Source organism: Temnothorax nylanderi, unplaced genomic scaffold, assembly GCF_030848795.1.
Source record: "Temnothorax nylanderi isolate EJ_2023f unplaced genomic scaffold, tnyl_v1.0 TNYL_tig0074_pilon, whole genome shotgun sequence".
NCBI lineage: Eukaryota > Metazoa > Arthropoda > Insecta > Hymenoptera > Formicidae > Temnothorax > Temnothorax nylanderi.
The window spans coordinates 101,182-116,514 of record NW_027249136.1 but is presented as its reverse complement, the minus strand read 5'-3'; the positions used below and the strand labels follow the sequence as shown (position 1 = coordinate 116,514).

The window sequence follows — 15,333 nt, the reverse complement described above, 5'->3', positions numbered from 1 at the left end:
ACGTAAGAATCAAGCTACCATCAGAGCATATTGAAGATATTTTCATATCATTTGCTGACAGTTCTAACAGTTCTTATCACAGAATGTGATAATGAATAAGTATTAAGACTGATAATTGTACCGGTCATAACTTCTCTTGTCCCAGAACTTAAACTTATTTTTCTAACGATATATACAACAACACTTACAAAATGGCATATAATTCAATGTTGTGCGCCAATGGCCCATTTTGGGCGAGATTTTTTCTGCGCGAATAAACATATTCATAATAGTAATTATAATGCTTCTACGAATGAGGGACACATCCGCGTATCTAGCGTTAAATTCATATTTTCTGCACATTGACAGCCATACCATTTGAGTTGTTTTTTTTGTCCTCCTCGTCAGTCTTTCTCTAGTTCTTTCGCCGATTTTTTATTTATAGAATTCATTGTTTCGTCATAAGCAAATTTCTACTTTGACTGAATTAGATTAAACGCAAAACTATAGATCGCGTAATGTAAATACAACGATGCGATTAATTAAAACGTGTTATTGAATGAAAAACCAAACTCTTATATATATAGCATTAAACTGACTGTTGTTTTGAAGAAATTTAATTCGTGAAAGCAAAGCTCCGCTTTCAACGGTGCTAATTTAGGTCGAGTGTAATGACAGGCAGAACAATAAAATTAAAGGGAACGGATGCGATGCCTTGTCATTGTTGCACGACAACAATTTTCGAGCTTAGTAGTTATTACTTTTGCGTCAAGATTATTCATGCGCGACTGTATTAAATCAATCCGCTATAGCTGTTATTATTTTAATTATTTGATACATATCTTTTAAAGTCGATCAACATCCGGCGCTTCGGCAACACGTTTATTATTAAAATACTCTACTTTCGTTAATAGAATTCTAGGCAGCTTTCTCTGTATACAGTTATTTTCTCAGAGATGGAGGGAAATTTATTTCTCTCTATATTTATATAAATTTATATATAAATACATGAATACTCGCTTATTATTATGTTAAATACGCATATAAGAAAAGACACAAGTAAGAATATTGTAACAAAATATTTAAAAATTTAAAGAAAATTTTATTCCTTTAATTGATCCGCAATATTTGCATTATTAGTATAGGTATTAAGTTCATTAATGTATATTTAAAATTAAATCGAATTTCCCTTAACGTAATAGATATGCACGCCTGACATATATGTTTATTAGGTATAGAGATGTACTATTCCAAAAATGCAGAAATTACTGTGTACATAATAAAAGTGTATAAACAATTTTTTTTCAAGTAGATTACTTAAAATACTTAAATCATCAAAACTCGATCGACGAAAACATTCTTTCGTCAAAAAAACATTTAGCATTATACATATATCCATCCTTTCTTAATTTAATCGATATAAAGTATTGTGGCAGAATAGAGAATGCCTCGAGATTAACTCGTAAAATTATTAATTAAGGAACAAACTTATAAGAAGCAAACTATATATGCTCATATAATTATTAAGAAAAACATTAGGGCAAAAAAATGGCAACTATAAAGATTAAAATAATATACATATGATATGTTTTGCAAAAGATATCAAGATGGATACATACAAGGCGTAATAAATTATTATTTTCGATACACCGCTCCTTCGTATCAAACACTTCACTGGCTTGCACCATTAGCTTGCACCATTAGCTTGCACCATTAGCTTGCACCATACCGATGACTTGGATCTTCCTACGTTCGCACGTGGCATAAAGAAAAAAAATACACGAATCCGCGATATCAATGTTTCTGCGTCGCTCCAACGATTCGACAATAAGTCTATTTCTTGTATGAGTTTAACATTTGTAAATTTCGTGTGCAATAATCGGACGATTATATTCGCGCGACACGAGCAAAGTCAGTAAAGTCAGAAAAATACAGAATTTATTTTCTGACGCAGGTTCGCGAACGCGACTCCACGTGCCACGGTCCGCGATGCGACTCGAACGCAGCTCGAGAGCTCACCTCGAAAAGCTTGCGCAAGCGTGCAGCGATGCGGCTCGACGAAAGCCAATCCGCGTAAGCGTGTCTCCATTCGTAAGGGTTACAAAGAGGAAAAGAGAACGAGAGAACGGAGAGCGAGCGCGGAGTGCACGCAAGCACTCTCGAGGCACTGCTTCGTAAGAAATTCGTTCTCGTATAAGAAATTCGAGTGTATGCACTTTTCGCAAAGAGGGACGAATGTGAGCACGGGCCGACGTCTGACCTTTCTAAGCGATGCGATCCACTAAATCTCATCCCGACTACTAGCGTCTGTAAACGAATTATTTCTCCACGTTGACTTGCTGATTTTAGATTCTCGTCTAACAGACGCTCTTTTGCAAATGCTTTTTTGCATTCTTTGTGCAGACAAACTTAAAATGTTTATTAAAAAATTAATAAATTTACGTACTCTTTGCGCGCGCGTGATAACAAACATATAATGCATGCATCAAGTTTTCATTACGCAAACTAAAGTGACCAACTCTTCCTATACATGTTATATGTTATATATCAATGCACATCTTTTCGTAAAGAGAAAAAAAAAGATACACATCTCAATTAATATTATTGTGTGTATACATTAATATACATATTAATACATATATCATACATAAAAATCACTCATAAATTGGATCGCAAAAAATTTATTTCTTAAAAAGATAATGGGAATTGTATTCGGAAAGTATAGTAACGCATAAATTTCGAGGGACTCTATTTGTCTGCAAAGATAAAGCCGGACCTCTAAATTGAAATAGCTCTTGGCTTTATTAGCGCTAAGCGCTAAGCGCACCGTTCTGCAAGCCTCGATATTATTATCGAAATTTGAGCTGCGTAAATCTAAAGAGTCGCACGTCGGATTTGTCTAGTCTAGAAAATAGCACACGGCATGATTGCCAGAAATTATCACGCGATTTATATCTCTCAACTACTAGTCGTCGTTTACTTCAATTATGTGCCAAGAAAGAGCTAATATTAAGTACGATAAGTGCAAGCTAAAGCAATCGTATTGCTGGAGAGTATATAGAGACTTATAAGGCGGCAGTTCTCTCGTGCAATGACCGCGGATACTTAACTCCTTTCAGCTATCGCACTACATCCTGCCCACCCGCTATACGAGTACCTGATGCTAGTGTATCGATCTAACGTTTATAGGACAATACATAAAAAATCCTTAATCGCAACTAATATCTTTCTTTCCCCCCCTCAATAACATGTTACATGGCACGTTGTCTATATATTTCTTGCTTTATAAATGCATAGAGTTATTTGCGGTACTAATTAATTGTAAGAAAATTTGATATTGTCGCTCATATCATTTATGCCAACAATAAATGTCAGTCAAATCATGTAACAATAGCGGCCCATTCCCTTTTATTGTTAGTTCGCCTTTCGTTGGTAGTGTGTTGGTAGTGTTAAAATTGGTACATAATAATAATACATCTGCAGATGAAAATGATACAATAATTTTTTTTGCAAAACTGTAAAGCTGTATAAAGATTTCAGATAAATGCCTCCGGGATACGGGATACGGGATGTATAACGATATGATATTAATATGATATTATTACTATTTCGACATAGTTGTGTCGAATCGATAGGATATTTACTATATAGATACTAGTGAGAGGCACTGAATTGTGGAATTGAAAAGAAATGAAATAACTGTACATGATGCAGTGACGAGTAGACTGTCCTGGCGGCTGATATAAAATTGCGCGCCATCAGCTAGATAGATCTGATAGATGAATGGCCGGTATATCATTGCGGTCGAAGAGGCTGACAGGACGAAGGCGCATCGCGGCCGGCAATGCCTACGGCGAGCTGGTTGCTGGTAAAGTCGTTCGACCTCCGAGATGTAATTTAATTCAAGGGTCGGGTGAGCAAAGATAGATATAGATGCTCGAAAATGGGGATACACGAGGCGAGGGCGCGAGGGTAGACGCGTAGAGAGATAGAAGCGTAAAAGGTAAAGAGGCCGAGTCGGGACGAGGGGTTCGGTTGGACAGAAGAAGGGGATCGTTATAAGTGACCGTGTTACTTATATAGGATAGGAAGAAAGGAGAAAACACCATAGAGTTGAGATAGAGAGAAGAAGCAGCGAGAAGAAACTGCGAGGAAGAAGCGGCCCGCAGGCAACGGGTAAACGGAGGCAAGATCGAGAACGATATCGAACGAGGCCTGAAACAACGTCAATATGGAGAGACACGTCGAGGGTAGAGAATAATGTTTGGACTCGCGCGCGCGCGCGCTATCATCGAGAAAACGCTCGGCAAAGTCGAAGGTCGTGAGGAGATATTTCAGCCTCGAAGCATATACAATATATCCTTAATCTTTCCGTCTTCCGAGAGCGAAACTGAGATTCTCTGAGCAGAGGGATCGGTGTGATGGACGGACCTCTAGCTGGAAATATTTCGAGACGCGACACGGTCCTATTTAACAATAAGTATTATCATGTTATCTATTCGAATCCTCAAGAGATTTATCTACATCTTTTTATACATATATGTATGTACCTATTCAAGTAATCAATAGGCCGCTTTAATAAATAAGGTTATAAAATTAATCAATGCGTCGTGCAACTTGTAATGCTGTGAATGATAGATACGATTAAATACTGCGTGTATCGCTGCATGTATAGATGTCTGATAAACGGAACGGTAATCTAATGATTCGCACCTAATTAATAGGACACGACAAGTGCTGACCCGAGCGCACCAGAGAGCGTGTCCTCGTCGCTCGATGTGATTGATGACTGTTAAGTAGACATTAGCAAATAAACTCGGCTAGTTGGCAAATAAACTAAACATTGCCTAAAACTAAATAATGCAGGAATGAAAAATCACGAGCAACTATGTATCTCGAAATCATTGTAGATATTTAATTTATATTACGATATACTCTTTCCAGTTATTTGTTATCGCGTATTGTTATTGCATCAATTATTCATAAATTATGGTGCAAATTTAACGTTACTTAGTGGCCTTCTATAACGAATTAAAAAATCATCAGCGATCTGACTTAAATATGCAATTTACTATCCCACTCACCACTTGGAAACCTTGAAGATGAACGCGCACTCTGTGTAACACATATCTTTTTACGTAACAAAGGCACTCGATCTCTTCCGAACTCGGTCTTTTTCCTTTTTCCTTTTGACACGCTCTCGGCTATCTGCCAACTGGGCGGCAGAAAGAACGATCCTGTCATCTTTATTCCGCCGATGTGAAGTCGACCGCAATTATTCTGGCGTAGAATATACTTAGGTACGCGTTCGCATGACCTTAATATCGTGGCTCTGTATGACGTATGAAATTAAAAAAAATAAAAACAAAACAAAACTGATCGAATAGCAGTATGTCAAAAATGGACACCATTAAAGAAGAAAGAAGTTGTACGAGCAATTTATGTAAGGTATATTAGATCGCGTCGCTTCCTATTCGCGAAATCAAAGTATAAATAGATGATGGATTCTTAAGCAAAGTTTATGTAAATATAATTTCATATTTGGATTTTTCTACTTTCAGTGAGAATAAATCGCGCGCGAATTATTGTTGAATGTGTTTCGATAACGTGACGACACAAACGTGAAGGACGTTCTGCGACTCTGGAATAAGAGGAACGGATCGACCCGTGACCCGCGGCTGGTTCGAATCTCACCGAGCGCGGAGCGGTCCGACCGCGACGCGGCGGTCTCTCTCTCTCTCTCTCTCTACCTATCTATCTATCTATATCTATCTCTCTTGCGCACTGTTCTTGTATAATGTTTTCCGCATCGTTTTGTGGGCGTGTGTGTCGCTGTAATTGAAAACTAGCTTCGAGTGGGGGGGGAGGGCTTCGCCCTCCCCCTCACCCCCTCCTGACCGGGGGCTCCGCCCCCTGGGCCCCTGGGGGGCTCCGCCCCCCCCCCCCCCGCTGGGGGGCTCCGCCCCCCACCCCCCCCCCCCCGCGAGGCCGCGTGGACAGAGGCTGAGGTACTGAGAGACTTGTGGGACTTGGGCTTCTGGAATATAGCTAGATTAACTCGTCGCCTAAATTTAATTCCGTAAACTACCGAATGAGCCTACCGGGACGTTAACTGGCACTTTTCGCACATAAATTATTGCGATTGCCTTTGCCACTCAAATAATTAAACTGCAGGAGACAAAACTTGGATTGCGTTTCAAGACAAATTTCACCCGCGGCGAGTTCCTCGATCGAATCGCGCAATTGCAAATATGACATAACGGAATATCGAAATGGCTCTCAAAAGCGATTTATTTAAAAAATTGCAGGCTTGTGCCGTTTTCAAAGTAACCGAATCAGTTTTATCTATTTGTTTAAGAAATTGCAAAATTTTTCTTAAAGACCTCTTTTAATATGTATAAGGGAATGATAAATGAACGCGATCTAGTAATGCACGCCCATCAGCCGGAAGTCGCATTTGTACAACCAATTCATGAGAATGAACGTGATATATAATAACGTCGCCTCTGTCTCAATCGTTGAGAGCAAACTGGCGTCGGTGTGATGGTAAATTTACAAAATAGAAACGCATCGTTACTATATCGACCTCGAAAGATGCAAACCATAAATGCAAGAGAAAACTACGAGCAACTTTGAATTGAGAGAATCGTGGGTACGTTACGAATCGTATTTTTGTAAAATTCAAGTTGGCATGAAATCGCGATTTACGATCTCTGACTGTAGGAAGAAATGTAAGCAATGCAAGTTGGCTGAATCCGCACTTTAGCAAGGCTCTCTCTCTCTCCCATTTATATTTCATCGCAAACATGCATGAAATGTAAGTATACTACACTTATACACTACGTATTCTACATATGCTTACAATCAAGTAAACCGAAGACATTGAAATACAATTGCTTGCCTTCAGTTTCTAGAATTTGTTGAGAAAGTAAAAAAAAAGGAAAAGACCGAGAAGAATATAAATGATGTATAAACATGAGAACGGCATCGTAAACTTGCAAATATTTAACTCAAAAAACGGAATTCAACATAAAATCAATGTCTATTACGTTTTCTCCTAGAAAACGTAAACCTTCAAATGTCGTCGATCACTCGCACATTCATCGATCAAAATTGTATATTGCCTCGCCTCGCGCGTATACTGTGCCCTCTGGTAAATCGGAGAGATCTCGCGATAACGTTAATCGTACTTTGACTTTCGCGGCGGTGCAGGTGCGGTAAATGCATAATTTTCTTCCTCTCAAAATCAGCGCGTTGAATTACAATAACCCGAGGTCATATCGTCAACATCTGGAAGAAATGTATTCAATTATCAATCACCAACCATGCGTGTTCAATTTCCTCAATATATGTGAATTCTTTTCGTTTTTCCCGATAACGCTGGGGATCTTAAATTACATTTCAATTAATTGTAAATATATTATATTAACTATCTAGAAACGTTATATAAAATTAAATATCTTATTTATTTAATAATTTTTTATTATCCTAAATTAGCCGAATCAATGAATTCGAGCAACGAATTTGGCAAGCCTGCAATAAACAACACACACATACATATACATAGAGAGAGAGAGAGAGAGAGAGAGAGAGAGAGAGACGGGGGGGGAGGGAGGGAAGAAATTATGCCTTCGAGGGTTTTTTGAAAGGTCAAGGATACAAACTAATATTATTTGTGACATAAAATAATCTGTAACGTTTGTTTTGCTAACGATAAAAATAACAGCAATTACGGATATATACATTTTTGGTAAAATTTCCAAATGTGCCAACGTGATGCAGCAATTTACGAAACGGCGACGCGTTACAAATCGTTCGATACGGATACCGCATGTATGTAGGTGGAACAATAAGACGATCCGTATCCGTGATTTTGTGTGGGCGCGCTAAAGGACGGACAATGTAAAGATCTTTCGATTTAAGTCTTAGTACGTATGCACTCACGAGACTTTTTGCGAATGCAGTGTTTAAGAATGGGGAACCGGTTCATTAACAACATAATACAACCATTTAAACCCTGCATAGTTAATGTAATAACAACGATAACAGAAAGTTGACCTAACTTGTAGCTCAATAAAAACTAAATAAAAAAAGATTTTTAAAATATGTTTCAAATGCGTATCAATTTTTCTTTAATTAAAATTTTATTTTATATGGACTTTTTATATGATCCCTTATATGCAAAAACAGAAAAGCCAAATTATTTTAACGTTACTAAATTATAGTAAGGAAAATAGAAGAGGAAAAGAAACAGTGACCTTATAAAATTGCTGAGAATCTCTCTATTAAGAATTTTTAAAAATATTATTCGTAAAGAAAGATTATTTTAAAATAAATATTACAACAAATAATGTTCTATACAAGCTCTAATTTTTACAACAATTTCTATATATCTTACTTTAATTTAATTCTTCATAGCAATTATCTATTCTCAATCATATTTTATGTTCCGGCGCGTTTCTCTTTCTTTATTTTCCTTTATTTTCTCTTCCCTCTTTTTTTTTGTTAATGGTTGGTCTCTTGGTAATGGTATAAAAGATGTAGAATATACGTATTAGTTAAACGGAATGAATCAAGTGTCACTCCAAGAATCCGATTATTCTGATCTCACCAAAATGCGTTTAGGTCGAATTCAATTTTATCACGCAAATTCTTTAGCAATTTATCACACGGTCGGAACCATGGAGCGACGGTTGTGTAAGAACTTTATTAAAATATTTTTCCTATTGTCGTGTGAATCGTTTGCAAATCTTTCTAAAGGCGTAAATACTAATATAAAAGAATGCTACCCGTATAGACCGAGAATGGCCTATACCCTATACTCTATAGAAGCTTTTTTAACAAGGGAATCACTAACGTTAAGCGCGTTAAACGCGTTAAGCATATTAAGCGCGTAAAATGTGAAAAGGCAGATAAGAAGCAAAGATTGGAATCATCAGGAAAACGAAAAGCCTTTCACAAGCAAACTCGGACAACAAGAGGAAAATTTAATAACAGCCTACACTATATACGTATTACGTATTCTATATTATACTCTAATGGTACCACGACGTTATTCACACATCTTACAACTAATTAATATTTAAAAACCGCAGTTTTTTCACTCTTATCGGCAGAAATGATAAAAATATAATGAGACTTGAGCCGGTATTCATAATCTTAGATCTTATATATGTATAAGATCGTCTTAAGTTCATCTTTAGATATACTCCGTAGCCAATGAGACGAGTCGTGCAGCATCTAAAGATAAACTTAAGATGCTCTTATTCTTAAATATAAGATCTGACTATGAATACCGGCCTTGGTGAGACAAAATGTTAGTGTGTAGTCCCAACAGTGGATAAATTACCGACGTAAGCTGTACGTGGAGAGATATCAGATTTTGTCGCAAAGAAAACCTCAAAGGAATGCTGGCGCCCACTAGGTGACCACTATGGATAACCTCAACAATATTATTGATTTTTGGCAGATATAATTTAAAACACGATGTGCGATTCAAACGAGATGTTGGCAATAAAAAGAAAAATTATATTTCTTTTATACCTCTTTTAGAATTTTGATGATACCTCGTACGTAATAAAGTTAAAAAACAAGAAAATAAAATTATATTATTAAAATTACATTATATAATTCTATAGGATTTATTTTATTGTATATATGTACATATGTGTGTGTGTGTGTGTGTGTGTGTGTGTGTGTGTGTGTGTGTGTGTGTGTGTGTGTGTGTGTGTGTGTGTGTGTGTGTGTGTGTGTGTACATACACACACACATCGCATGACTATAATTTTATTTAAAGTTATAACAACGAGGAAAGTCGTGAGATCTAATAATAATTAAGTGTAATTAACGATCGGAATGTTTGTAAGTGTTATTATTTTGTAATTTGCTTCTGGTTTCTAAATATTTCAAAAAATATACACATAGATTATACTTGAAAATATTTAATTAAATGTCAATTATATTTTTTATATAAGGATCTATTCAAAAATTCTACACTAAAAACTTTCACGTATATATTAATGGCCGCGAAGTAACTAAATGTCATATTGAAATATTCATTAACGTATTATAATTACTGTAGTAAAATGTATATGGATATTACGCATTTGCGGGATATGCTGATTGCCATTTATATGATGATTGCATTAGTGCATGATTACAAGCGTTTGAATAATTCATAATCGCATTTGATGGTAATATATGAGCTCTCTCAGCATTATGCAGAATAAGCCAATTATAAGATAAAAGTCATCAATAATTAGTAAAATTTTAAGTTTTGCTACTCGCAAAAATAAATACGTGAATAGCAAATACGTGCTTCTCGAACATAATTGTCATCATCTGATATAATTTAATTTTTCGGTATATTTCGATTTACCGGAAGTAATGTTAGTTAACTTACTATATACTTGATTATTCTCAGAATTTTATTATAAAAAGATATCTTTTTAATGTAACTCGTTGATATCTTAATGTAACTCGACACATCGCGATATTTTATATTGATTCGCTTTCCCGGAAATACATTTATACGACATCTCATTATTTATAGACGATATTATAGAAATCCGATATCTATATCAAAAGCTTAGCGTATATTCAGTCGAATATACTCTTAATAATTCATTTATTCGCATGTTTCTAAAGCCAGTAAAGTCGTGTGATAGTTGGACTCACGTTAATTTGATTCGGTTAAAACTCAGTGACACAAACAAGTTGCCTGGGAAGTTAATGCGTGGTATACGCCAAGTTGACTGCGGTTAATTGGAACAATCTCAATAACTCAGCGTAACGTATTAACAGCGATCCTTTGCTTTCCCGCGATTATCAAAGCCCGACTGCAGTTTACTTGTTCCCGTGAAATTATACAAAAATCACAAATACCATCCTAGCGCGTATGATGTTTATTTATTGCTCCGATACGACTTGTGGAGCTGAAAACATCGTTCGTTACCAGATAATCAGATTCTCCTACTTGTAACCTTTTTCGTACGTGAAAAATTACGCTGTAACTCACAACAGTCTGAACTCGTGCGGGAAACATTCTTGAATAATATATTGTATATACACATATTGATATAAATATATTTAGATTAAAAAGATATATGGAGATAAATAAAAATTATCCGAGTTCTCCAATGAAGGTCTGAAAAAAAGTCCTTAACCTTTTGATACTATTCAATGCTATTTTTCCTTGTTATTGGCAATTTTATTTTATTTTTCTTTGCAAACAATTACCTTGAACGATAATTAAAAATTTTAGAATAAATATTACGAACCAATAGTAATGCAAGCGAAAAAATCTAGGCGGATATGATGAGCTTGGTATAGGTAAAGATACACGGATTTAAAAAGTAGCTCTAGTTGAAAAAGCGGCTGCTTCACCTGACCGAACAAACAGATAGGACGCAAAATAATCGATATACTTTCATAAATGAAACATATACCTAATACGTCCGATGCTCATGCTAATGCTCATGCTTCTGATAAAAATTGTTATCGTTTCCTTGTTGATATATTACTCTTGTTATAGAAAATATTACTCATTATTGGAATCGCGCAAAAGTTTTTTTCAATTCTTTTCGGAAGCTCAATCTTTATAGTAGTACTGATTAAAGTTTCACTATTTTACGTAAGCGAGATAATTCCGAAAACAAGTCTCGTTGGCGGTTTTCATGGCGATAGTTACAATATGTTAGTTCATCATTGGTACGAGTCGATTGAACGACTCCACGACAAGTGCCGACCATCCAATAACTTTCTCACGATTATGAGCTGCGCTTTTGTTTGCAAATCCGACCTCATTTAAAAGCCTAAAATTTCTTAACCGCAAGGGAGATTAACGATTGACATGTTATGCGTGTTTGAGTGTTTAGAAAATCGATTTCTCTCATTACTTAAAAACCAATATCGTATAAAATGTGTAAAAGTATTGAATTTTCCATGTGTATAGAGTGACGATATGATTTTTTTGTTTAAATGTTACGCTACCTGAAAGTCACTTGGCAAACTTTGAAATACTATCTACATATTTATGTATAATAGAATATTCGAAGGAATCTCTGTCTTTAATTTGATAATGACAAATTTTTAGATCGCTTTTCAATTTGTTAAGGAGATGTTGGAAACATCTATCTAAAATTGAGATTAAGAATTAGATACCGAAATACTATAGACTAGTGTAGACAATATTGCTAATAAAAAATGAAATGTCTCTTTTCTCTCTTTTATTAAGCCATCACGTAGGTGAAACATGATGACAAAGAGAATCCATCGAAACGGAACATTTTCTTCGGGGAAGGAACATTTATCTTGCGTTTAAATCTCAGAGAATGGAGAGTACGGAGAGGAAGGAAAGGGTGGAGGGGGGGGGAGAGGGAGGGATGGAGGGGAGAAAGAGATAGAAAAGGGGGAAAAGGAGAGGAAAAGAAAGACTTGTTTTTATTAGGACGAGATACGTGATGGCTTGAGATAGGTCATCGATAGTATTCGGAAATAAGAACAGCATCCAAAAATAGCTCCCTTACCTCGTACATGCCTGTCCTTGTCCATTTCCTTCGTAAGAAGAGAGGTAAGCGCACCACTGTCTTTCTGAATCACTGCATCACGAAACTTTCCAACTTTGACCAATCTTGAGCCGCAGCGCGTGTATCGATTTTAACAACTTTTCGAAAAGTATGCGCATCTGTCGCAAACGAACTAATCACCGATGCCAGATTTGCTCAAAGGAATCCAATACGTAATAATGTAATAAAAATATTTCGTTCCAAACTGATCAACCGTTCTTTCTCGGGTTATTCAAATCCGAAATTAATGGAACCATTGGCGACAAAAGGAAAATTTCGGATTGATGTATGCGTGCGCTTTCGATTTGCGCGTATACGCGCGTCTATCTCCTGTTGGATAGATCATGCAATGTGTATCACGAAGAAAGAGGTCGAGGAAACGTGATAAGTCGAGGAAAACTGAAGAGTCCATCGCGTCACATGGTGTGAGTCTAATGTGTACCGTGATCACACGTTACACGAACAAATTTGACATTTATACGCAATGATGTATGCATTTTCATATAGATATGCATTTCATTCTTTATGCATAATATAGTTATCTCTTTCTCGATCGCATACCTAAATTCGAAATAAAATTTTTAATATTTGTCTTGACTTTCGGATGGTATAAAATCAAGTCAAATATTAATCAAATGCTGAAAAATAATATTGTATAAGCGCGTTCTACGCACTCTCTTCCAATTTAATAGTTTATTCTTTAATAGAGTTATTCGATCGAAAAATTGATTATATTTAGAATAGAATAAATAAATTTAAGAAAACAAATGAAATAATGTTTTACAATATTTTAGATAATTTTCGAGAGCACAACTTGACATCAATTGCTCAATTAAATTAAGTGACAAAAATCATCGTATGACCGTGGAAGATGTATTCGCAGATAGATGTTGGAAATTTATATCACATGTTGAAAAGAAAAAATATATATACATATTGTTAATGTGAAAAAAGTCGATGCCGTTCAACCGGCACCTCTCAGCGCCTATTGTAGCAGTTGGAAAAACAGTTGTGGATTATTAACGCAAAGATAGGTAGTGCCGTAAAAGGGATCAAATTGGAATCTGCCCAAAGTCGTCTTCATATGACGAGAGAGAGAGAGAGAGAGAGAGAGAGAGAGAGAGAGAGAGAGAGAGAGAGAGAGAGAGTGAGTGAGTGAGTGAAGGATACTTGGAATTGGAAACGTATGCTCGACGCTTTCAGAAAAGTTGCTAGGAAAGTCACGCAACATTCTCTCTCTCTCTCTCTCTCTCTCTAAATTTTTTTAGTTTTAAATTATCTGCTCTTAAATAATATACTCTTTTACTTATAAATAAATTTCTGTGGGTTTTAATAAAAATCAATAAAAAATCACATTAATACGAAATAAATAATAACAACATTATCTCAATCTTAGTCCTCTCTTATACTTTTGTTAGATATACATATATATGTATACATCGGTAGCCACGTTAACGTTTAAAACGCACAATTCTGGAAATGCTTTAAAGACGAGAATTGCAAAAGAAAGTCGTGAAAGATGCGAAATGTACATTTCCTATAGACTCGTACGGAAATATTGCGTAATATATAGACATTTTTATATGTCTAATCAGTTTTATAAATTTTTATAAATTAGTTAAAACTATCAACAACTCTCAAAATTTAAAAAATGTGGAAAGAAGAAAGATAATGACGCGCACATCGATCAAATGTATGTAGTTATAAACGATTCGTCAGAAATATAGTAATACTGTTTCGCCAAGATATGATGTGCCCGTTTGAAATTCTTTTGTGTATCATGACTTTTTTATTTTGTATATATAAAGAGGATATCTTATATCCCAGTGTTATCCCAGCGAGAAAGAAAAACGTGACCAATATCGAAGAGCAAATCGTAGCAGGTACGAGAAAGTGACGAGGAGATTAAACCGACGATTCACGAGGATTAAATCGATTAAATCGATTCACACGTATAACATGAGACTCATTGTCAAATGAAAAACCATTCGTAACTGATGTTTAAATTCTTTAGCTTTTAGGTACTATATAGAGTGATTTCGAATCGGGGGCAGTAGAGACAATAACAGAAAAAAAGAACAAAAAGAAAGATTATTAGAAAAATAGTAACAACAGCCACTGGTTCTTTTTTCTTTCTTCTTTCCCCTTTTTTTTCACTGACAAAACGAAGAGCTTACGAGTACATACACACCGTGGACGACGAAGGATGGTGGATGAAGAGGAGTAGTGGGGAGAGAAGAAGCGTAAGAAACACGAGTACACTCCGCACGCGGCTACACACAATAGAAAGCAATAGAGGCAGCGAGAGCGGCGCGAGGGACCGAGGGACCGAGGGACCGAGGGTAAAACAAGGGATGACAAAGAGTTAAGGCATTGAACGCGTGCGAACGAGATAACGTTCGTTCGCTCCGAACTCGGAGCTGTAGGCTGTAGGTAACGCGCGTGGTGAAGTGTGCTGAGGAGGATATATACGGCAAGACTACCACCCGACTACAACGAGGCGTCGTGGGGTAGATAAGGTAGATGCACCTCGACGGAATGTCGTTGGACTACTGACGATCCCGAGAGAACGAACCGCCGGCTGAGCGAGCGGGACGCGGTAACGCGCCGCGCCGCGTCGCCAACGCCGACGCCGACGTCGACGCCGATGCCGACGACGACGACGACGACGACGACGACGACGAATCCCGCGAAAATCTGATATGCGTGCGCACGCGGTGACGAATCTCTCCGTTCCTCTAAAGATCCATCGGTCCACGACTGGTCCATTCGGCTATGTGGAGATGTT

At 36.6% G+C, this 15,333-nt stretch overlaps 1 protein-coding gene across 8 annotated transcripts in view; it reads right to left on the bottom strand.

Annotated features, from left to right (window-relative positions):
• The window catches only part of LOC139774105 (dual specificity calcium/calmodulin-dependent 3',5'-cyclic nucleotide phosphodiesterase 1-like), a 95,750-nt gene that overhangs the window by 71,911 nt on the left and 8,506 nt on the right, over positions 1 to 15,333 (bottom strand). The window contains exons 1-2 of one of the 8 annotated variants that reach the window (XM_071709093.1): positions 14,733 to 15,106; positions 12,507 to 12,875 (exon numbers count right to left, since the gene is read on the bottom strand). The exons of 3 other annotated variants lie outside the window; for them this stretch is intronic. In XM_071709093.1, coding sequence (XP_071565194.1) covers positions 12,507 to 12,531 — 25 coding nt within the window. In that variant the 5' untranslated portion in view covers positions 12,532 to 12,875; positions 14,733 to 15,106. Of the gene's footprint in view, positions 1 to 12,506; positions 15,107 to 15,333 lie in introns of those variants that run through there. 4 more of the 8 variants (XM_071709091.1, XM_071709092.1, XM_071709094.1 and 1 more) reach the window with 4 other exon arrangements.